At 39.6% G+C, this 23,259-nt stretch overlaps 1 protein-coding gene across 2 annotated transcripts in view; it reads left to right on the top strand.

The window, feature by feature from the left end:
• NPHP1 (nephrocystin 1) overlaps positions 1–23,259 on the top strand; it is a 60,720-nt gene that overhangs the window by 33,725 nt on the left and 3,736 nt on the right. For both annotated transcript variants that reach the window (XM_039231752.1, XM_039231751.1), the window contains exons 12-18: positions 2,408–2,482; positions 4,219–4,329; positions 5,551–5,633; positions 8,522–8,598; positions 9,530–9,629; positions 17,969–18,081; positions 21,466–21,539. In XM_039231752.1, the coding sequence (XP_039087683.1) occupies positions 2,408–2,482; positions 4,219–4,329; positions 5,551–5,633; positions 8,522–8,598; positions 9,530–9,629; positions 17,969–18,081; positions 21,466–21,539 (633 nt within the window). The remainder of the gene's footprint in view (positions 1–2,407; positions 2,483–4,218; positions 4,330–5,550; positions 5,634–8,521; positions 8,599–9,529; positions 9,630–17,968; positions 18,082–21,465; positions 21,540–23,259) is intronic.

Below are 23,259 nucleotides of genomic sequence, written 5' to 3'. Positions count from 1 at the left end.
CTACCTAACAGTGCTTGGTTGCTACCATCAACCACCCCCTCCCCAACTCCAGTCTAGAACCAGATGTCACAGTGGAGTTTAGCATTCTTCATCTAAGGTTCATTAAAGGGCCCACTTGTTGCCTTGGTTCCCACCCTGGTGTCATGGCTTTATCATTTTCCTCTCACCTGCTTAGGTTCACTACTTCCTATGAGGGGGAAGGTTGGCCACCATTTCTTTTTCATCCTGCTGTCTTCGAGCAGTAAGGCTGTCTTGTCTGTTGTCTGTCATGTACTGAGTACTGTCAGCCTCTGTAACAGATAAAGCCAGCTCCTTGCCATCACTTCCTACTTCTAGACTCAGAGCCCAGGAGATCCCCGATTTTACTCCCACCCTCCTCACAGCTTTCCCCTTCCATCTATGGTGCACCGAATTATTCATCTTGTGTTTGAGTTCTACTCTTTTTAACTATCACTCCTTTATGTTGGGAGCAGATCCACTACATTAATGCATAAATTCAACATGCCATCCTGAGCAGAAATCCATATATATTCTTAATACAATTTGCTGGGGTGCCTGCGTGGCTCAGTTGGTTAAACATCCGACTTAAGCTCAGGTCCTGATCTCATAGTTCATGGGTTTAAGACCCACGTCAGGCTCTGTGCTGACAGCTCAGTCCCCCTCTCTCTCTGTCCTTCCCCTGCTCACACTCTGTCTCTCTCTCCCTCTCAAAATAAATAAACAGGAAAAAAAAAATACAGTCTGCTAAGTAGAAGCCTCTAAACTTTTTAAATCCTTGATTACTTCATCCCTTGTGTTCTGGGTTTGTACAGAAAACAGAGTAGTTCTGAGCCAATTGTTCACCCGCTCTTGCTGCAGGTTTTGAAAATGTATAATGAGGTATTTGGACTAAGTACTTTTTTAAATGTTTGTTTATATTTAGAGAGAGAGAGAGAATAAGTGTGAGTGGGGGAGGGGCATGGAGAAGGAGAGAGAGAATCCCAAGCAGGCTCCACCCTGCTGATCCGGGGCTCCATCCCAGCACCATGAGATCATGACCTGAGCCAAAATCAAGAGTTGGACGCTTAACTGACTAAGCCAGCCAGGTGCTCCTGGACTAAGTCCTTTTTAGCTCTCAGTCCACAAATCGACTGTGAAATTATCAAGCAGAAGAAGTTACTCCTGAACTAAAATCGGGATTCTCCAACTTGAAAAGATAAAAGCAGAGATGGTATGAGATCTCAATTTCAGTGATTGCAAAGGACTTTTTGGATAGTAGAAGTGGGAAACGCCTCTTGAAAAACTAAGAGGAATCTTAGAATAAACAAAATGCAGTCTTACATTAAACACCAGGTAACCATCAAAACAAGTTTGTAATCCAAAGAGTTTAGGCCGAGAATATATATTATTTTAGGAAGAGTTTAAGTAAATTCCTATGTATTAGTTGTTGAAGGAAATGAGGACTTTGTATATGTGGAAAACAGCTCAGCTGCCCATAAGATGACCCTAGTTGTCCCAGATAGGGACATAGAGGGCAGTGAATTGAACCTGACGTCATAGGACATGTTTGGGGTAGCTTCTAATTATTTTTAAAGCTTAGTTTTAAAAGTGCTCTACTAAAATATTTTTATCTAAAATAAAAATTTTAGGATCACCTGGATGGCTCAATGAGAGGAGCATGTGACTCTTGATCTCAGAGTTGTGAGTTCGAGCCCCACACTGGGTGTAGAGATTACTTAAAATAAATGAATAAACTTTTAAATAAATTAATTACGTAAAACTTTGATGTTATCTATTTCTTCGGAAGATGTTAATTTTAGCCATAACGTTACAGAATTTGAACCCTCCTCTACGTTTTTGCTTCTTTTGTATTTCATTGCTTTATATACATTGTGGGACTAACTTCTTGCAGGAGCATTTTACAAGAGATTGAGTTGTAGGAAGAATGTAATTTACAGGCTGGCGATCTTGAAGAAAACTGAGGCTGCGTGTCTGGCTGTTATTAGCATAGTCAGTCTTAGTGGCATGGTGATGGGCTCCTACAGGTCACATCTCTTAATAACGTGTCATTTGTCCCTGACATCTCGCCTGCTTTTCTGGTAAACCTGTCTCAGATAGTATTTTACTTAACTATAATTTATTACTAGAGCAAATGGCTGAGCCTGAATTTATTTTATCCATTCTTTCATTATTTTATAAATTAGTGCTGGAACAGTTTTTTGTTAATCATTTTTAAAGTTCTGTGTGTACTTAATGTAAAAAGAAAACAAAGCAGAGTGGCACAACATAAAAACTGTAAGAGCCCCCAACGAGGCCCTCTGCTCCACATAGGATAGCCTATTGCCTGTTTGCTGTTTGGGACATAGAAGTGGTAACGTTTGGGAGAACTTTCTACAGCGTGCTCTCATCTGGGAAAATTCCATTTCAGGTTCTGAGCAACATTCACACGGTCAGAGCCACATGGCAACCTAAAAAGCCTAACACATGGACTTTTTCTCCCCAGGTAAGGCATTTGCTCAGTGAGTGGAATGAAATGTGAACATCTTTTCCCTGTTAAGTGCTATGCAGTTAATTTCTAAGCAAAGCTGTCCACGTGTACCTCTGCAATAATGTGTTTATGTGAAGCACAGAATATATGGGGCCAGATTTGAATCTCTAGGTTATTTTAAATGTTCTTTGGAGACGTCGATACAAATTACTTTTGCTTCTGACTCATCAGAGTTCTAATTCCTATGAATCATCTCATTCAGTGGATCGTGGGGTTCAATTCTAGGAAATGCCCCCTGATGAAAATGAAAACAAAAAGATAAGTTTAGGAAGTGTTTTCCACAAATGAAACCAACTGTGTTAATGAGAGCTGTGCTTTCTGCAGATAAAATCAAAGGTGACACCCAGGACTGGTGCATTATACCCAGGCACTATCAAGACTGGAACAAACAAACAAAAAAAAAGACTGGAATGACATTAGGTGGTTTCAAACCACCGCATCCCTGTGACATGGATGTTAGTGAACATGAAGATATTTATGCTCTTGTTATGGTCTATAGTTTATTTTGCTTTACTTTTTTTCTACCTCCAAAGTTTCATTACTTTAGTATTTACTTCCCATAACTAGTTGCCTTGGGGCGCTGCACCCTAAAAATCCTTCATTAACCTTTGTCTTACGCATCAAAAGATCTTCAAGCAGTAGGGGTTCAAGGAGAGGGCACAGGGTGTGGGGGAGGCCCAGCCGCCTGGCTTGTGTGCTGCAGGTTCACAACCTTGGCTCTAGCACATCTCCTAAAAGTCTAGTTTGATTTTCCAAGTGCCCCACTGCTTGTATTTTGGTGTACATGAAACATTTAGGTAGAACTTTCTAAATGTTTTTGGGTATAAAGATAAACTGTTTGGAAGGATGAATAATAAATTGTTCCTTGAAATTAATAAAAATATTTGAATGAATGAAATTAAGTATCTGTTAGGTGCGAGCCATTCTTCCTAGGCATTTGGGAACTTACAGGTTAGTAGAAAAGAAACACTTTATACAATTGTTATTGTATAATAACCACAATCAGTGTTTATGGAGCTCTATCCAGGGCCAGGCACGGTGGTAGGTCCTCCTGGACACTCTCTCATTTAATCCTTAGAGTAACCCTGTGGAGGTGGGGTCCTGTGGGTAACTATGGCAAAGACAGGATGTAATGGTTATAGGGCTCCAAGTACTGTGGAAGCACAGAGGAGGGGGACACTAATTCTAGCCCTTAGGCTCAGGGAAGGTTTTGTAGAAGAGAAACTAGGCCTTGAGGGATGGGGAGGACCTTATAGGCAAGACAGAGGGATGTGGTTGTCCAGACAGAGGGAAAGGAATGAGCAAAAAAGAAGGGAAAGGAAAATTTATAAGGCACACCTTGGGAAAGTTGAGCAAATGTGTGTATGAAGTCTTCAATTTTGGTTCTGTTTACAAAGAACAATGGTCAGTATAAATATTACATATGCAAATTATAACACCTCTGAGGGAGCTAGGCATAGTACTTGTTTCACAGCAGCCTCTACTCTAAGCAAAGGATAAGTGAAAGTAAACAGAGCAATTAAATTTTTTAACTTGAAATCCTTGATGGGTCCAATCCATTTGCTTTTTGTTCTCTTTAAAAGACTGTTAATTATGATGCAAAGGTATAAACCATGTACAGATGAATAAAGCTTAAACCTCCCTCCCATTTAACATTTTTATGAGTAACTTAGTTTTCTTCATTGTTTCAGGTTACAGGCATCTTGCCATGCTTGCTTGATGGTGATTGTTTTATCAGATCCAATTCTTCATCTCCAGATCTTGGAATATTATTTGAACTTGGAATTTCTTATATTCGCAATGTATGTCAGTTGAAAGATATAGCTTTCTAATGTTAAGGAGAAGTTAAAAAAAAAAGTCTGTATTCACAAGTAAAATAATTGAGGCGTTTATGTGTAATAGAATTTTAATCTCTCGAGGAATGGGAATGGTGGGTCTAATGAACATACAGTGCTGCTTTTTCAGTAGCGTTTACAATACAACTGTATTTATTTATATTTATAGTCTGAGGGAAGTCCAGTACTTTTAAGGACTCAAGGTTTGAAAAGGATGAGACTTTTCAGAAAGTGATAAGAGATGTTCAGTGGCATTCCAGCAGTGTTTTACCTCTGTCCTAGAGGGTCAGGGTGCACTTAGCCTTGTGGCTGACAGTCCTCATTAAAGGACCTGTCAGTGGTAACTTTTATAAAGAGAACAACAGAAATTAGATTAACTTATATCACATAAAAGATTGAACCAGTGGGTGTGGATCTGTGATAGTAATTTATTTTTCTATTAAATTTTTTATTTTAATTGCAGTAGTTTTAGGTGTACAATATAGTGATTCAACAGTTTCTATCCATTGTTCAGTGCTCATCACGATAAGTGTGCTTTTCCGCCCCTTCACTTATTTCATGTGATAGTAATTTAAATGTCTCCACACTCTGATAATACCCAGTAGGCTTAGTGTATATAATTGGCCTCAAGGTAACTCAGAAAGCCAACTGTTATTATATTAATAACATTACACCAAACTTGCAGTTCTTTAAGGCAAATTCATCCTTATGTGTTGTGGGTGAGTAGGACAGGAGAGGGGAGGAGGGCCCCCAAGCAAGTCCCCAGAGGCCTCCAGCAGTTGACAGTGGAGATAAAATCCTGACCAATGATTAAAAACTGAAAAAGGATTGAGTTTGTGTATTTCATCTCTCACTGAGGCAAAGCTCAGATCCCAGGTAGTGATGTGGTTTAGATCATTCCACAAAATACTTGTATCATTCAAGGAGCAGTAGCAACAGTTGCCACATCTTCAGGCTTCAGGGATTTTCAAAAGTGATTTGACAAGAGAGGCTTTTCACTTTTCATACTGCCTCTGCCGTCTGGCCTGCAAGGAAAATGGGACCCACCGTGTTTCACTTTATTTTCTTGGGAGGAATTGTTTATTTCTAAAAGTGAATGCTAATTTTGTTCCCTATAAAGGACTTAATATGTGCTTTTAAATTTGACTGATTCAGACGCTAAGTTTTGTATGCCTTTTAATTTCCTAGTCAACTGGTGAAAGAGGAGAATTAAGTTGTGGCTGGGTGTTTCTTAAACTTTTTGATGCCAGTGGAATTCCTATTCCAGCAAAGTAAGTTGGCTCTATATTCCTTCCAAATGAGTAATTTTGTAGAAATTCAGTGTTTAGAATCTGCATACCTCAGGTTTACAGAGTGTATATTGTGTTAGCATTTCAAAAATTTGTGGGGAGAGGGCTTTTAATGTTGATTTTAATATTCTTTGAAGTAGTATATGAAGACAACATGCACAGGGTCATTCTAGAGAGGAAGAAATGCCACATATAGAACAAGTATTTTAAAAGATGTTTAGAGGCTCCTGGGTGATTCAGTTGATTAAGTGTCTGACTTCAGCTCAGGTCATGATCTCACGTTTTTTTGAGTTCAGGCCTCGCATCAGACTCTCTGCTGTCAGTGTGGAGCCTGCTTTGGATCATTTATCTCCCTCTCTCTGCCTCTCCCCAACTCTCTGTCTCTCCCCCCAAAATAAACAAACATTTAAAAACTTGTAAAAAAAAAAAAAAGTTTACTCTCTGCTGAGAATATTTTTTCAGTAATTTTCTATGATATCAGCACATTTCACAGTGCTGAAACAGAGCCTAATTCTCTCCAAAGAGTGGGAAAGCTAAGTCCAGGGTCCCCAGGGTGTCTGTGATGCCACCTTTCTTCTTTTTTTTTTAAGTTTATTTAGTTTTGAAAGAGAGCATGAGTGGGGAGGGTCAGAGAGAGAAGGACAGAGAAAGAGAATTCCAGGCAGGCTCGGCACTGTCCATGTAGAGTCCGATGCAGGGCTCGAACTCACAAATCATGAAATCATGATATGAGCTGAAGTCGGACACTTAACTCACTCAGCCACCCAGGCGCCCCCACCTTTATTTTAAAGGTAATACACTGAAATCATGATGGCAATCACTATAACCAAATTTAAAACTTAAGACCAAAAAACAAAAGACCAAATATTTATAATATATACATAACAGATTATCGCTAATATAAAAAGGGCTCTAAAAAATGAGTAGGAAAGACAATTCAAATTTTAAAATGGACACAAAAAATCAAAGTCTAAAATATAAACAAGAAATTCACAGAGGAGATGCAAATCAGCAGTCATCAGGATGGTGATTAAGATCCAAGGTTTGGAATTGTAAAATTCAGGGCTCTCATCCTGGTGCTGTCTGTGTGACTGTAAGCCAGGCTCCAGGTTCTTTAATGTCTGCAAACCTCAATTTCCTCTGTCTTTAAAATGGGAGATTAGAATAGTTCCTACGCAAGAGGGTTATTATAAGGATTAATTCAGATAATGCTCCCTGCCTCCTGTGACTTCTACTATACCCAGGGGTGGGCATGGCCTCTTTACCACAAGCCAGAGGTAAGAGTCCAGATTCCACTTCTCTGACATCACCCCAGTGATAAGGGGAGGGGCACCCCCTTAGAGAATGTAAGAGCCCAGGCTTCTTATGATTTAAAAAAAGAACGTCAAAGGTTTTGGGGCGCCTTGGTGGCCCAGTCGGTTAAGTGCCCGACTTCAGCTCAGGTCATGATCTCACAGTTCGTGGGTTCGAGCCCCGCGTCGGGCTCTGTGCTGACAGCTAGCTCAGAGCCTGGAGCCTGCTTCTGATTCTCTGATTCTCCCTCTCTCTTCTGACCCTCCCCTGCTCATGCTGTCTCTCTCTCTCTCTCTCTCTCTCTCTCTCTCTCAGAATAAATGAAACATTAAAAAATAAAAAGAATGTCAAAGGTTTTTAGTTGTACCTAGTTAGAAGGGAAAAGTGTAGCTACTCGCATCTTTCTAAAGCGAAGTCATAGCTATTTTTCTTTTTTTTTTTTATAGCTATTTTGTAAATGAGGTAGAAGCCTGTCTATTGATACAGAAACATTTTGAATATATATCATTATATGGACAAAGCAAGTTGCAGGATACTATGTGTACTGTGGCTCCACTTTTATTTGTGGAAAACTGTATTGTGTGCATATGTGGGCAGGTTGCCTCTGAGGAGCGGTACTAGGGAGGCAATGCCGGCTTTTATCTTCTACTTTCCACACGTAGGTGTTGTGCAACTTAAAGAGAAGCGTGTCTGATTTGAGATTTACTGTGTATATATATTTGTTTGCGTTTGCATAGAAAAAAGTAGGACAAGGGCCTTACCAGACTAGAGGGGACAGTATAGGGAGAGATTCTTCTGTTTCTTTACTTTTCATTTCTATGCCATATAAACATTTGAAAAATACATTTAAAAATATATCATTAATACACCCATTAACACAAGTCATTAAAGTCAAGACACTTTAATGATATCAATTAATCTTTCTCATTTTAATGTGGAAAAATGTATTTTCTATAGTTCAAAGTTAAGAAAGAACCTTGGGGCACCTGGGTGGCTCAGTCGGTCAAACATCTGACTGTGGCTCAGGTCATGATTCATAGTTCGTGAGTTCGGGCCCCGTGCTGACAGCTCAGAGCCTGGAGTCTGCCTCGGATTCTGTGTCTCCCTCTCTCTCTCTAACCCTCCCCCACTCATGCTCTGTCTGTCTCTCTCTCAAAAATAAATAAACATCTTTAGGGCCGACTGGGTGGCTTAGTCGGTTAAGCGTCCGACTTTCGCTTAGGTCATGATCTCGCGGTTCGTGGGTTCGGGCCCCGCGTCGGGCTCTGTGCTGGCTGCCAGCTCAGAGCCTGGAGCCTGCTTCAGTCTGTGACTCCCTCTCTCTCTGGCCCTCCCCTGCTCGTGCTGTCTCTCTCTCTCTCCTAGAAATAAATTAAAAGAAAAAAAAATAAATAAATATTTTTTAAAAATAAAAGAAATTTTACTGAGATAAAACCTTATAGAGGAATCAACAGCTTTCATTCTCGTTTAGCAATGAGACAAATAAAATGTCTGTGAATTTATCTGCCCTAAAAAATATTTCACTGCAAACTTCAGTGTTTTAAAATGGAAACACGTGGCTTACTATTCTTTTGCAGAACGTATGAACTCTTCTTGAATGGTGGCACCCCTTATGAGAAAGGTGTTGAAGTGGACCCTTCAGTATCCAGAAGAGGTACAGCTCTTAGGCGTCGCTTTCTCTCCTGGCCTTAAAAAGTAAACAGAAGATGCATCAGCAAAAGGAGCTCTATTCTAATAAGCATAGCATTCTTCACTTGAGTTCACAGTTTTAAAAATAAGTCATTTGATAGTAAGGTCCTAATCATTTTGATCTAAGTGCTATTTTCTTGGTGGCACATATGAGACTCTAATGTAAGAAATTAGAAAGTGTGAGGACCCTTCATTAATGCCTTCTCATTGAAGCCTGGACTAATACTTGTGACCACCACAGAATTCATGAAAGAGGGTAATTCAGAGCTTGCCTTATTGCTAGTTTAAAAAATGTAGACATTTCAAATTGTGGTCATAACATGCCAAGTTGCCTTTCAAAAATATCAAGCACTTTTTAAAATATATTCGTTGACTGGGCACCGTGCTAGATAATGGGAAAATGAAAAGTAAGACAGGTAACAGTCCTTGCCTCATGGAGCTCAGCTCCTGACAGATATGAAACTCCCCTTTCGCTTCTCAGACCTCCCTGTCCTGGCTTCATGACTTAGGCCACATGGCATTGCTGCTGCCCTGGTGATGCCAGCCCCACCTCCTTGGAACAGGAAGGAGTTTGGGATCTGGGACACAGTAGGTTCTACCTGGATCAGAGTGGCTTTTTTCCCTTTGTACCCTGGCAGCGATGATGCTGTCCCAGCCCCTGATGTAGTGGCAGCTCCAGGGACCAGTTGGGTACTGTTAGGGAGGTGGGTAGGCATCAGCGTCATGCTTTCACTCTTCATCAGCTCATTTAGGGTATGTGAGGGACTCCTGGTTTTCATACAATTATTATTTCTTACCCCAAATTTTTGCTTTAGTCTAAAAGGTACTTTGTTTTATTATACTCACCTCCCTAAGCACTTAAAGTTTTGACAGTTATTTTGGTTTTTTTTTTAAAGCACATGGGAACGTTTTCCATCAGATTATGACAATGAGAAGGCAGCCTCAACTCCTAGTAAAACTGAGATCTTCGAACAGGAGATCAAGAAACTTACTAAGGTTGGTACCACTTACCCACTCACCTGGCCAGTGACCTTGAGGTCCTTCAGAGTTCGTAGACCATCTCACTGTTGGCTTCTCCAGCTTGGTCATCTTTCATCGGTTATTTTTGTCTCATTAATTTGTCTGTCAAGGATCAGTAGGGAAACAGAATGGTAATAAAATTCAAGTCAGCTTATTTTTTGTTTTCTAGTAGCTCAAGTGAGGTGTTTGGTCAGAAATAGTATAGAAACTTGGCTAAATGGGGCTTGCCATCCTTGATCCTATCATTAGGGAACTTCTTTTTAATGTCAAGTTAGCTGAGGTATAATTTATATGCAATAAAATTAACCTTCTTTGGTTTCCAGTTCTTTGGGTCTTAACCAATGTATACTTTCATGTAACTACCACCACAACCAAGGTGGAGAATATTCCCGTCACTCTGAACAGCTCTCTCCTTTGTGGTCAGCTCCCTAGGCTCAGCCTCAGGCAGCTGCTCAGCTGTTTTCTTTCTCAGCAGTTTTGCCTTTTCCAGAATGTAATACAAACGGAGTCAGTGTGTAGCCTTCTGAGTCTGGCTTCCTTCGCCTCGCATAGTGCATTTGAGAGCCATCCATATTATTAGAAGTTTGTGTTAGGAGTTTGTTCTTTTTTGTTCTAAACAGTATATTCCATTTGATGGATACATCATAATGCATTTTATCCAATCACTAGTTGATAGACACCTGGGTTGTTTCTAAATTTGGGCATTTATGAATAAAGCTACTCTAAATATTTGCATATGAGGCTTTCATGTGTGGATATATACTTTATTTCTCAGAGGAATAAATAATGAGGCACAGGATGGCTGGGTGTCTTTTTAATTTTATAAGAAGCTGCCAAACTCTTCCAAAATGACTATAGCAGTTTATACTCTCAGCAGCAATATACAAAAATTCCAATTACTCATATTTTTGGTATTATGAATTTTTTTCATTTTGGGCCATTTTAATAAGTAATGGTGTCTCATGGTCATTTTAGTTTGCATTTTCTTCAGGTAGGCTTTTTTAATTTATTTTTTAGTTAATTTTCTTTTATTGGTTTATACAGCTCTCTTTAGATTTTTTATTCCAGTATAATTAACTTACAGTATTATATTACTGTCAGTTGTACAATATCATGATTCAACAATTCCATACATTACTCAGTGTTCATCACAAGTGTACTCTCAGTCCCTTTCACTTATTTCAGGGAGCTTATATACTAGTGGGTTCCCAGATCTACCACCTTCTAACTCAGTAACCTCTCGGACAAGTCATTTAACCATCTCTCTCAGGATCCCCATATCTACATCTTTTAAAGGGGCATAATAATATCAACTCCATAAAGCTATAATGAGGTTTAATGAAAAGAAAGTAAATAAAACACCTAGATTGTTTTTATAATATATGCCATATACTAAAACACAATAAGTATTATCTATAATTATTTACTATTATTATCATATATATAGATAAATGCAAATATAATGCCAGGTATGGTACTATGTTATAAAACTTGTTCAAATGAAGATGTGCTATATAGCTGGTAAGATCAGAGAGGGGGTTGAAATAGGCTTTGAAGGATTGGAGAGGTGCACACATGAAGATGTGCAGCTATGGAGAAAGGGAACTTAACACAGAGGGCACAGGGTGGACAAGAGGGGTGGAAGGGAACAGCAGGGCCTGGGGACATAAGCTGATAGGTTGACCTGTTCCACCATGCCCTGCTTCTTACTTGCTGATTACCAAGAAACAGAGTAATAGAGGAAAATTTGGCATAGCCTTCTGAATTGTTGCTTCTCTCATTCTGGACCATGCCCTTAGTTTAAGTGTTCTTTGTTCTTATATCTGATACTGAAATGTGTTTTATAATTCTACTATTAACGGTTAAATCTTTCAATAACCATTAATAATGTGTTCATGGATATCATTCATTCTCTTGACTTTTTTTCCCACTGGATGTTTATAGAGCCCATAGATTCCCTTTTTTGGCCACTCTTTCCTTGGAAAATTGTTATTTTTCAAGATTTAAAAAAAAAAAAAAAAAAGCACAGTAGCAGTCTTTGTAAAAGAAAAGCCAAAATCCTGTTTGGCTTCATTCTTCCTGCTTCCACTTCTCATCTCGTTGGTAAGCCTCCAAGAGTCCCCAAGCACTCCCAAGCATATCTTTCAAGTACACCTCTTAATAGTGTTGCTTTGGCCCCAAATACTGGTTCCAAGATACTTTTTTACAATCTAAAGATCAGATTTGACCAGGCGATGCAGAGTTCAGGTAGGCAGGCCCATGCTTCCAAAGCAGTGAGTGTTCTTCTGTTTGCTGGTTCTCAGAGAAGGGTCCTGAGTCCTTGCCCTCCAGGTCCCAGGAACTAAGGTGCTTGTTTGATCTCAGCACACAGTAGGAGCTTAAAGAAATGTTTGCTAAAGAATTTCAAAGTAGAAATCTTCCTGCTGGTACAAAAGTGTACTTCTCAAGAGCTCTGCTCTTTCTCCTGCTATTCCCAGCCTCCCCCCACCTTGTCTGGGTGCTCTCTTCTCTCCTCCCAGAGCCCAGAGAGGGACCTGAGCACTGTCTTGAATTGCCACTCCACTCTGCATGATCCGGAAATACGTTTGCCCAGTATTGTCAAGTGTGAGCTGGGGCAGCTCACTGGTGCAGCCCAGGCTCAGCCAACTCTCACAGAGACTGGGCCATCGGCACAGAGAATCCAGAGGCCCCACAGCTGGCTGTGGCGTAAGGGCCCTGCTGGGAGTCTGTGGTGAGAGTGGGCACCAGCATGGGAGCTTTTGGGCATCTCTGCTCTGAGCCTGCGCAGGGTGGAGACCGAGGCGGAACTGTTCCCTCTCAGTCCCCTTTCCTTCCCTGACCGCCATCTTCAGTGGATGGGAGAGGAAGGCAATTAGTAGTGCCAGCAGCCCTCCTCCTCTCCTGCAAAAGTACATCCCACCTCTGTCCCACCCTCCCGTGCTTAATGAACTTCACCTTTGTTTAGCCGGACTCCCCTGCTTAACATTATGCCTAGGGACACACTACAAAGCACACAGAGCAAGGTTGGGAAGCCCAGTGAGAATTTTGCCTTCCTGCCCATTTTTACCCAGTGTCCTTGCCTGTCGGCTTCATTCTGCCCTCTCACCAGCCAGCAGTCTTATGTATGTGTACCTTTGGATGTCAGCAAAACTGCAAATCAATCAATGTAGACTCATCTCCTTTACCAAAGAAACAGCACCCGAATCCTGCCCATGGGACTCCTTTTGTGGGGACAGCTATAATCATCGTGACCCTCTCAGCATGAGATGAAAGAGGCAGCAAATAGATCCTTCAGTTTCACCAAGACTTGCCATTCTAATTTTGGAGCTGTTTTTCGATGGACTTTAACTTTTGATGTGATTTGGTCAAAGGCAAAGGCCCTGATGAGGGAAAGCCCTGAATTTAGACCCAGACTCCCAGTGCATGAGTTCAGAATACCAAGAAATACCAGTCTATAGAAGTAGGCTGTGTGCGTGTGTATAAATTCGCTATAAACTTGTTTGTCTTTACCTTTTTGACATATCCCATGTTTTTTCCTCTTTCACTTCCATTGTATTGTTCCTAAAAATAAATGAGATAATAGCATTACTAGCCCGGGCCCTGTTATTACGTTCATGGCACTTCTGCTATCAGAGTTGGCTGGTGTATCTGTGAGATTAGAAAGAAGTATATTTTTTACTTCTTCAGCTTAGCCAACCTTAGTAGCTCAGAGCTTTCTGCTCATCTTGGGTTTGGGAAAATCAGAGGATTTTCCTAAGGAGAACTAATCAACTACAGCAGTGCTGCCTCAGGTTGTGGGGAGGTGCCCGAAGGAAAAGAGTGCCTGTGCTGTGGGAGGAACAGAGGCCTCTGCTGTGGGCCGGAAGCGATGCCAGCCAGACAGAGCAGGCGGCTCCGTGAGAGGAGAGGGAAAAATGGAAGGAAGGTTCCACCCCTTCCTCTAGCAAAATCAATGGCTGTTCTTCAGCATGAGACATGGTTTGGGCATGCAGCTGAGACACTGCCCACGTGGGCCATAGACCAGAGGGCAGAATGTGGAACAACCCTTAGGAATCACAGCCGAACACTGAGAAGGCATGTGGTGGCGTCAAGGCAGCTTAAATAATCCTCTGTGGCCGGTCTTTGCAATCCAGGTCAGACACAAGACCAGTATTATAGTAGGGTCAGAAAACAACAGTTTCTAGCTTTGTAGAGCAAATGCTATATATGAATGTAAGAGAACCTGTCTTGCGTTTTGGGATGTTTCTAGAAATGCAGGGGTTAGGAAGTAGTCGAGGATATTTATTAAATTCCATGCAACTACCCCTGGGGAATCCATTGCTCCAGCACCACCATCAGGGTTACATTCATTCTGTTCTCTTCCAACAGCCTGGAAGCCCGAGTGTTACCACTGGGATTGATGTGACTTCCTGCTAAAATGCTCACTCTAGAAACCAAAAGGACTAACTTACAAAAGTTGAAATCTCTTTTTTAACTTTGGGAGGTTCTTCTTAGCCCAAAGATATTTTCCTCCTTAAGAGAGGACATTGTTTGCAAGGTTTTCAAGATTACCTATGTGGTCATTCTTTATGCTTAGTGACAGAGTTCACGTATTTCTAAAAATAACATTTAGAAAATGTATATTTAGAAGGACTCAAGACATTTTCTTGAGTATCTTCTAAGGTTAGCTCTGTGCTCAGTATATTCCCAGTGAGCATTTAGCGTGTGTCATGTGTCAGGATTATAAAGCACTCACGTGTCCTGTTTCCCGATTATTATTTTGAAATAATATTGAAATTGTGTTTCTATTTTTTACAAATATTTTCTTCTTTTTGAGGCTGTTGTATATGGAATTGGCTTTAATTTTCTTTTCAAATTGTTCATGGTTAATGTATGGAAACATGACTAATTTATATATGCTGATTTTATATCCTATAACTGCTGAGTCTGTTCATTCGAACAGTGTTTTGCCAAATCTTTAGGGTTTTCTACATAGAAGACCGTGTGGTCTGTGAACAGAGAGAATCTGACTTCTTCCTTTCCAATTTGGATATTTCTTATTCCCTTTTCTTGCCTGGGCCCCTAGCTAGGACTTCCATCACTGTGCTGAATAAAAGTGGTGAAAGTAGGCACCACTGGCACCATGGCACCGTGCCTTCTTCCTGATCTTAGAGAAAATGGTTTTGGTCTTTCACCATTGAATATGATGTTAACTGTGGGGTTTTCATCTATGGCCTTTATTATGTGGAAGTAGCTTTCTTCCATTCCTAGGATCGTTGAGTGTTTTGATTATGAAAAGGTACCGACTTTTGTCAAATTCTTTTTCAGCATCAGATGAGAAGATCATGTGGGTTTTTCCTTCATTCTGTTAATGTGTAGTTTATTACATTGACTGACTTTTCAATGTTGACCCACCCTTGCATTCCAGGAATCAACCCCACTTGTTCATAGTGTATAAACCTTTCAGCATGCTGTTTGCTAGGTTTTTGTTGAGGATTTTTGCATCCGTATTCATCAGGGATATAGGTCTCTAGAGTTCTCGTATATCTTTGGCTTTGGTATCTGGATAATGCTGGCTTCAGGTAATGAGTGTGGAAGTGTTCCTTCTTTTTCAGTTATTTGGAAGAGTTTGAAAAGGATAGGTATTAATAATATTTGATAGAATTTACCAGTGAAGCCATCTGATCCTGGGGTTTTATTCATTGGGAGGTCTTTGATTATTGATTCAGTCTTAGATTTTCTATTTATTCTTGATTCAGCCAGGTAGGATGTGTGTTTCTAAGAATTTGTGCTTTTCATCTAGATTATCCAACTTATGGATGTACAATTATTCATAGTATTGTCTTATAATCCCTTTTTTATTTTTGTAAAATCAGTAGTAAGATCTGTTTTCATTTCTGATTTTGTAACTTGAATCTTCTCTTCTTTTTCTTAGTCCTCTAGCTAAAGGTTTGTCAATTTTGTTGATCTTTGCAAAGAACCCAACTCTTGCTTCATTGATTTTGTTATTTTCTCTCCTCTTTTTTGTTCGTCCCTGCTTTAATCTTTATTACTTCTTTCCTGTTGCTACCTTTGGGCTTCATTTATTTCTCTTTTCTAATTCTTTAAGGTTTAAAGGTAGGTGGTTAATTTAAGATCTTTCTTCTTTTTTTTTTTTAATATTTTTATTTATTTCTAGGAGAGAGAGAGAGAGACAGCGTGAGCAAGGGAGGCTCAGAGAGAGAGGGAGATACAGACTCTGAAATAGGCTCCAGGCTCTGAGCTGGCAGCCAGCACAGAGCCCGACGCGGGGCTTGAACCCACGAACCGCGAGATCACGACCTAAGCGAAAGTCGGACGCTTAACCGACTAAACCACCCAGGCGCCCCAGATCTTCCTTCTTAATTAATTTAAGCATTTATAGCTATAGACTTTTCCTCTTAGCTTAGCATTGTTGTCACTGCATCCTATAAATTTTGATATGATGTGCTTTCATTTTATTTGTCTCAAGATACTTTCTAATTTTCCTTGTGAGTTCTTTGAGCCACTGATTGGTTAAGAGTGTGATGATTAATCTCCACGTATTTGCAAATTTTCTAGTTTTCCTTCTGCTATCGATTTCTAGTTTCATTCCATTGTGATCAGAAAAGGTGTTTTGTATGATTTCAGTCCTTTAAATTATTAAAATTCGTATTGTAGCCTAACATATCTGTCCTGGAGAATGTCCCATGTACACTTGAGAAAAATATTCTGTATTCTGTTATTATTGAACAGAGTGTTCTATATGTGTCTTTATTACAGTTGGTCTGCAGTGTTATGTCTTCTGTTTTCTTATTGATCTTTTGTCTAGTTGTTTTATTCTTTACTGAAAGTGGTGTATTAAAGTCTCCTACGATGGTTGTAGACCTGTTTCTCCCTTCAGTTTTGTTCATGTTTGCTTTCTATACTTAGGAGCTCTAATGTTTGTTGCATGTTTATGATTATTACATCTTCTTTTTTTTTTTTTTTACAAATAGTTTATTGTCAAATTAGTTTCCACATAACACTCAGTGCTCATCCCCACAAGTGTCCTCCTCCATGCCCATTCCCCCTCCCCCCTGATTATTATATCTTCTTGATGCATTGATCCTTTTATCATTCTATAATATCCTTCTTTGTCTCTTTTAAGTTTTTTGGTTTAAAGTATGTTTTTTTCTGATATTAATATAACCACCTCTGCTCTCCTTTGTTAACTACTTGCATGGAGTATCTTTGTCTATCCTTTTCATTTTCAACCTATGAACATCCATCGATGTGAGATCGAAAGTGAGTCTCTTGTAGATAGGATATAGTTAGAGCCTGTTTTTCTATTAGTTCTGCCATCTGTGTCTTTTTATGAGGGAGTTTCATCCATTTATATTTAAAGTAATCACGGATAGGGAAGGACTTTGTATTGACATTTTGTTTTTGTTTTTTTAATTTTCTGGGGGTAGATGGTTGCCCCTCATTTTCTCCCTTTAAGCCTTCCTTTGTGTTTGATTTTTTTTTGTAATGACATATTTTCATTCCCTTTTCCTTTGTGTATATTCTATAGATTTCTTTTTCTTTGTGGTTACCATGGAGATTACATATTACATATTAAAGTGATAACAGTCCCTTTTAAACTGATACCAACTTAACATCAATATTGAAATTTTCTTCTGTTTTTGAGCCCTTACTATGGACCAGGCATTTCATTAAGCACATCATATTTGTCTCATTTTAATCCTTTTAGTAATCTTCTGAAATGGAGGTATTACTATCTGAATTATACAAGTGAGGAAACCAAAACACAAGGAGAATAATTAACTAACCCAGAGTCATATAGCAGGAAGAAGCAAAGTCAGAATTCAGTCCTGGTCTGCCCACACCCTCCCACCTTCCACCCAGCAACATGAACAGTCTGAACTCATATTTCCTTTTCATTCGTCACATCAACAGGGGTGGCCACATGGCTTTGTCAAAACTTGTAGCTGACTGCTCCCTTTCTTCCCAAGCATATAACTGATGACTTTTTTTTAATTTAACATTTACATGGGTATATATGAGAAGAGCAGTAGTGAGAAGTTGAGACTGTTGTCATTGAGTTGGTTGAGGTAAGACTGTATAAATGCTAAAATGAAACACAAGGATGGCAAGACAGAGTTCAAGCTTGAAAGTGTAATGTTAGTTTTCTATGGGCAACTTTGGAACTTTTCTTTAAAATTGTTAAAATGTTTTTCCAGTAATGAAGCAAAACTTGGTACTGTTCATTAAAGTAGTAAGTACATATTTTTAAAACACTGGAAGTTGGATCATAGGGATTTATTTAATGAGTACATGTTTTTCTTCTTTAACAGTTTACTGCCAGAAACATTAATCGGAAGTATGTGTTCCATTCATTTGTTGATATTTTATCGCCAAATTCTTGGAGATGTACTCCTAAAAGACAGGATGAGCATGCAGAGTACTGGTAAGAAGTCTTTGCAATTTCCTTATGTGCAGTAATGTATCATGCTTTGAGTAAATGTGGCCTATGCCAACTTTTATCTTCTGCTTCTGAAGGTGCATTCAGAATAAAATATTTAGAATAATATCAAAGCCAATAAATTACTTCACATGCAAAGCATTGTACTCCATTGTGCACCTGTGTTAGTTCAGAATATTCTGAATTCTTTACAATATAACGTATTTTCACATTACAAATTCTGGAGATTTGAGATACTAAAGCTCAGATACAATCACATTTTCCCTCAGCATTTTTGAATAATCTGTTTTTACCACATGTTTGGTATGCACACTATCTTTTTGGGAAGAGACCAAAATCACCCAAAATAACTGGTTCTTAATGCACAATGTTTAAATATCAACAGACTAGTTAAAATTGAATACAGGAAAGAGATATTCAAATGTTCTGTTTTTATTCTTGCATCTTCTTTGTAAGCTTGAAACTTTTTCCTAGTAAAATGTTAAAAAATAAATTTAAAAAAATCAATGACATCACACATGATTAAACTTACAAAGAGATCTACATGTGTTATAAGAATTGCCTCTAAAAACTCTTGAATGCTGACAAAAACTGAGGACTGATGGATGTGGGGGGGAGGGGGGGAGGGGCATAGAGGAGGACACTTATGGGGATGAGCACTGAGTGTTATGTGGAAACTAATTTGACAATAAACTATTTGTAAAAAAAAAAAAAAAGAATTGCCTCTAAAAAAGAATTTAATTTTAATGAGTAGTCTTTGAACTCAGTAAATAAATAAGCAGATATGTATTGAATGCCTCTTATATGCCAGGCACTGTGCTAAGCCCAGTGATGGATGAGACAGGCGCGAGCATCCCTCCCCTGGTGGACAGACAGACTTCAAACACAAAATTACATGAATCATCCTTTTCAATCTTTCTAAAGGAAGAAAGCCAGGGCATCTGGGTGGCTCAGTTGGTTGAGCATCCAACTCTCGATTTCGGCTGAGGTCATGATCCCAGGTCTGTGGAATCAAGCCCCACGTTGAGCTCCATGGTGAGAGTGGAGCTTGCTTAGGATTCTCCCTCTCTTTCCCTCTGTCCCCCTCCCCCCTGCTCATATTCTCTCTCTAAATAAAAAATAAAAATAAAGAAAGGAAGGAAGGAAGCAAACAAGAGCATACAACTGGTAAGATCTTAGGGAAGTCTCTGGGTGAGTAATAGTCAAGATAATACATGAGAGAGGAGTTAGAGGTGTGGGGCAGGTGCGTGTCTGGGCAGAGGGGCCAGCATGTCTGAAGACCTGAAGCAAGACAATGCAAGTGTGTTGGAGGGATCGCGGTTGAAAGCCAGTGTGACTAGAGCAGAGTGAGCAAGATGAAGGATCCTAGGTAGCTTAGTTCTCGTGGACAAGTGGAGTTCATGGTTAGACAGGAGTCCTTTCCTAGAGACTTAGCACTTGGATAGGTAGATTGAAACGGAACTCAAAATTAGAGAAGTCCCGCCATTTCTCAAGGAATTAGTTATAACTCCAAGGGAAGGACAGTTTAACCTTTTTCATCACCACTTGCCTGAGAGTTTATTTCAATGACTCTAGAAAAACTTCTTGAATGATATGACTTCATAGAGAAGATAAAGCTTATTAGCTTTTCTGTTGGGAAGGAAGTTACTCAGAACTGTTGTCATCATTCTGACCTTTGGAGTAAACCTAATAAGGACCTAGAGGGAGGATTTCTCTCATAAGGACCTAGAGGGAGGATTTCTCTCTACTGAAGACATAAGATTGTAGAATATATTGCCCAGGCCATTTCAAGAGTGCCCTGGTGGACTGGAGTCAGGCCCGAGCAGCTTGCCCTGTGTCTCCTGTCCCCTCATGCTTATTGGTTCCTACTCAGCCTTCCAAGAGCAGGGGTGCCTCCTAATTGGTTCCTTCTTTATTTCCAGGATAGTTAACATACAGTGTTATATTGCTTCAGGTATACAATATTGAGAGAGACAGAGTACAAGTGGGTTAGGGGCAGAGAGGGAGACCCAGAATACAAAGCAGGCAGGCTCCAGATTTCAGTACAGAGCCTCATGCAGGGCTCAGACTCTTGAACTGCTTGATCATGACCTGAGCCAAAGTCAGATGCTTAACAGACTGAGCCATCCAGGTGTCCCAGGGATTCAACAATTCTATACATTACTCGGTGCTCATCATGTAAGTGTACTGTTAATCTCCTTCACCTATTTCACTCATACCCTCACTCATCTCTCCTCTCGTAATCATCTGCTTGTTCTCCATAGTTAAGAGTCTGTTTCTTGGTTTGTCTTTTTTTTTTTTTTTTTGTCTGTTTTGTTTCTTAAAATTTCACATGAGTGAAATCATATGGTATTTGTCTTTCTCTGACTGATTTCACTTAGCATTATATCCTTAGGTCCATCTGTGTTGTTGCAAATGACAAGATTTATTCTTTTTTATGACTGAATAATATTCCAATATACATGTATATGTATATTTATACATATATGTGTGTGTATATATGTATATGTGTATATATATATATTTATTTACCTACTGATGAACACTGGGAGGCTTCCATAATTTGACTATTGTGAATAATGCTATAATAAACATGGGGGCATATATATCTTTTCAAACTGGTGTTTTTGCATTCTTTGGGTAAGTACTCACTAGTGTAATTGCTGGATCATATGTAATTCCATTTTTAATTTTTTTAAGAAACCCCATACTATTTTCCACAGTGTCTGAACCAGTTTACATTCCCACGAACAGTGCAGGAGGGTTCCATTTTCCCCACATTCTCCCCAGTAGTTGTTTCTTGTGTTCTTAATTTTAGCCTCTCTGACAGGTGTGAGGTGGTATCTCATTGTAGTTTTGATTTGCATTTCCCCAATGATTGGTTATACTAAACATCTCTTCATGTATCTGTTGGTCATTTGTATATCTTCTATGGAAAAATGCCCGTTTATGTCTTCTTCCCATTATTGAATTGGATTATTTGTTTTTTTGGTATTGAGTTGTATAAATTCTCTAACTGGTTCCTTTCACCATGTCACAGTTATACATAAGGAAAGAGAGGTTGGAAAACAGCATTAAAAGAAGAACAAAATTTTCTAGTCTTACTCTGTTCAAAGCCACTTCTACCCTAAAAGCTCTTTCTCCTTGGTACAAGGCTGATTTCAGAACTCCCTGGCATATGGGTATAGCAGCAGACGGAGATTGAGCAGACAGCTTTGAGCCCTCCTAGAGGTTAAAGTATGTGGAATGTGTTATCAACAAATCATGTGGCACAATAATTTTCATCTGAATGATTGTTTTTATGTCTGTTGCAGTCAAATACATTGGATGAAGTTTATATAAAATCCTTTCTGTTCTTTCATATTTCAGACTTAATTAGTAACCCACTGTTGGCCACCTTCCCCAAGCTCTTGGAGCAGCCTGACATGATGGACGCACTCAGGGTGGGTAGCATGAATCATGATGGAAACCTGATGGGTTCTGAATGCAGTAGAACACATCGCATTAGTGAGTTCTGACACCTGCCCTAGGGTGTTTTTTTTCCTATCTGGGCAATGTCTCTCAATCCCTGTCCATTGTCTAGCTAACTTGGTCTCATCCTTCCTCGGTATGAACGCTGCTTCCCCAGGGCTGCCTTTCCTGACCCAGTGAGCAGGTGGAGTACCTGCTGTGCACACTATTGCAGTCTCTCATCTATGGTGTGTTTCTTGACTTAAGATGGACACTGATCATGTCCTCAGAGCAAAAATCGACTGGGTTTTCAGTCACATCAAGGTATGCATATCATTTTTATTTTAATTAAATATGTACTGCCTGCTATGTGAAATAGCAACTGGATATGAGTTTGAACCATATGAAATCTCAAATTTTTGGCCATTTTTTGGCTTTCCAAAATGACAGTTTCATAAAGTTTAACTTAACATATCAGAGTTAACAAATATTAGGAGTCCCATTATGCCTGCAAAGCAGTACTCAGATAACATGATAAGTGCCACTGTATAATCCAGGTCCGTGAAGATGTAAAGAGAGCAGCAAAGAAGAGCCAGGAACCTGTTCCAGAACAGGTCTTTGGTGACATAGACCTAATAAAAAGCTGGGGCCAAGTTGGACTTTGACATGCTGAGATGGAAGGGGAAGACATTACAGGTAGAAAGGATCAGCATGAAGGAATAGAGAATATTCTGTGTGTGATCCGGTTTGGCATGTGAAACGTGTCTGCAGATGGGCAAGGTCGGTCTGAGTCTCTCATTGCCAGTGAAGAGTGTGTATGGAAGGCAGCAGGTAACCTGTGCAGGGCTCTGCTGTAGGACAGCTCCTGACACACAGGGTAGAAAAGTGCACGTGCAGGAGAGAGGCGAGCTGTGCTCAGAGGTGATTCCTACCCATAAGGATAGAGGTTGTAGGGGCCTGACAGAGACATGGAAGGAGGTGATTCCTGTCCATAAGGATAGAGGTCGTAAGGGCCTGGCAGAGAAATGGAAGGAGGAAGGAATCACCTACCAAGAATTTTTATTAGACTTTAAAGCTGATCTCATGGGATGGTTTGGCTGGGTTGTAACAATGCAGTCTTCAGCAAAAAGGCTTAAGAAAGTATTCATGGCATATGATTATCTGTAATTCCAGACAAGTTTATTTGGCACTATCATTAGATAATGCAGAATTTCTCTTTTTTCCCCTAAAAAAGTATCATAGTATCATAATATTTATTCATTATACAGAATACAAGTACATTGATTGATCCAACAAATATTTTACGAGAGCGCACTGAGGCTAATTCACCGTGCTGGGTGCCTGCATACTTGTCTAGGTGTGTAGCAGTCACGTAACCTGGGTGTTGGAGTTAGGAAGGAACCTTAGGGCTGATCTAGTCTAAATTCTGCATTTCCTGATGAGCAGTTAGCTCAGAGAAGTGGCCTGCAGACCAGCCTTGGCTGTGTCCAGACATGCCACAGACTCAAGGAAAGACGCACATAAGGTTGTTCATACACATTGTTAAGTGAAAAAAAAAAAAAAAAAACATTTGAGTTGTAATAAGTATGTTTAAATATATATATGTTTACATTTATATATCTGCCTGTAAAAATATCTGGAAGGATATACTCTAGAAAAGCAATACTGATTACCTTTGGATCATGAGTTAAATAATAAAAATTTAAAAGTGTG

Source organism: Hyaena hyaena, unplaced genomic scaffold, assembly GCF_003009895.1.
Source record: "Hyaena hyaena isolate Hyena2069 unplaced genomic scaffold, ASM300989v1 scaffold_57, whole genome shotgun sequence".
In the NCBI taxonomy this organism is placed as follows: Eukaryota; Metazoa; Chordata; class Mammalia; order Carnivora; family Hyaenidae; genus Hyaena; species Hyaena hyaena.
Note: the sequence above shows the minus strand (reverse complement) of the source record. Positions and strands in the feature narration are given on the sequence as shown.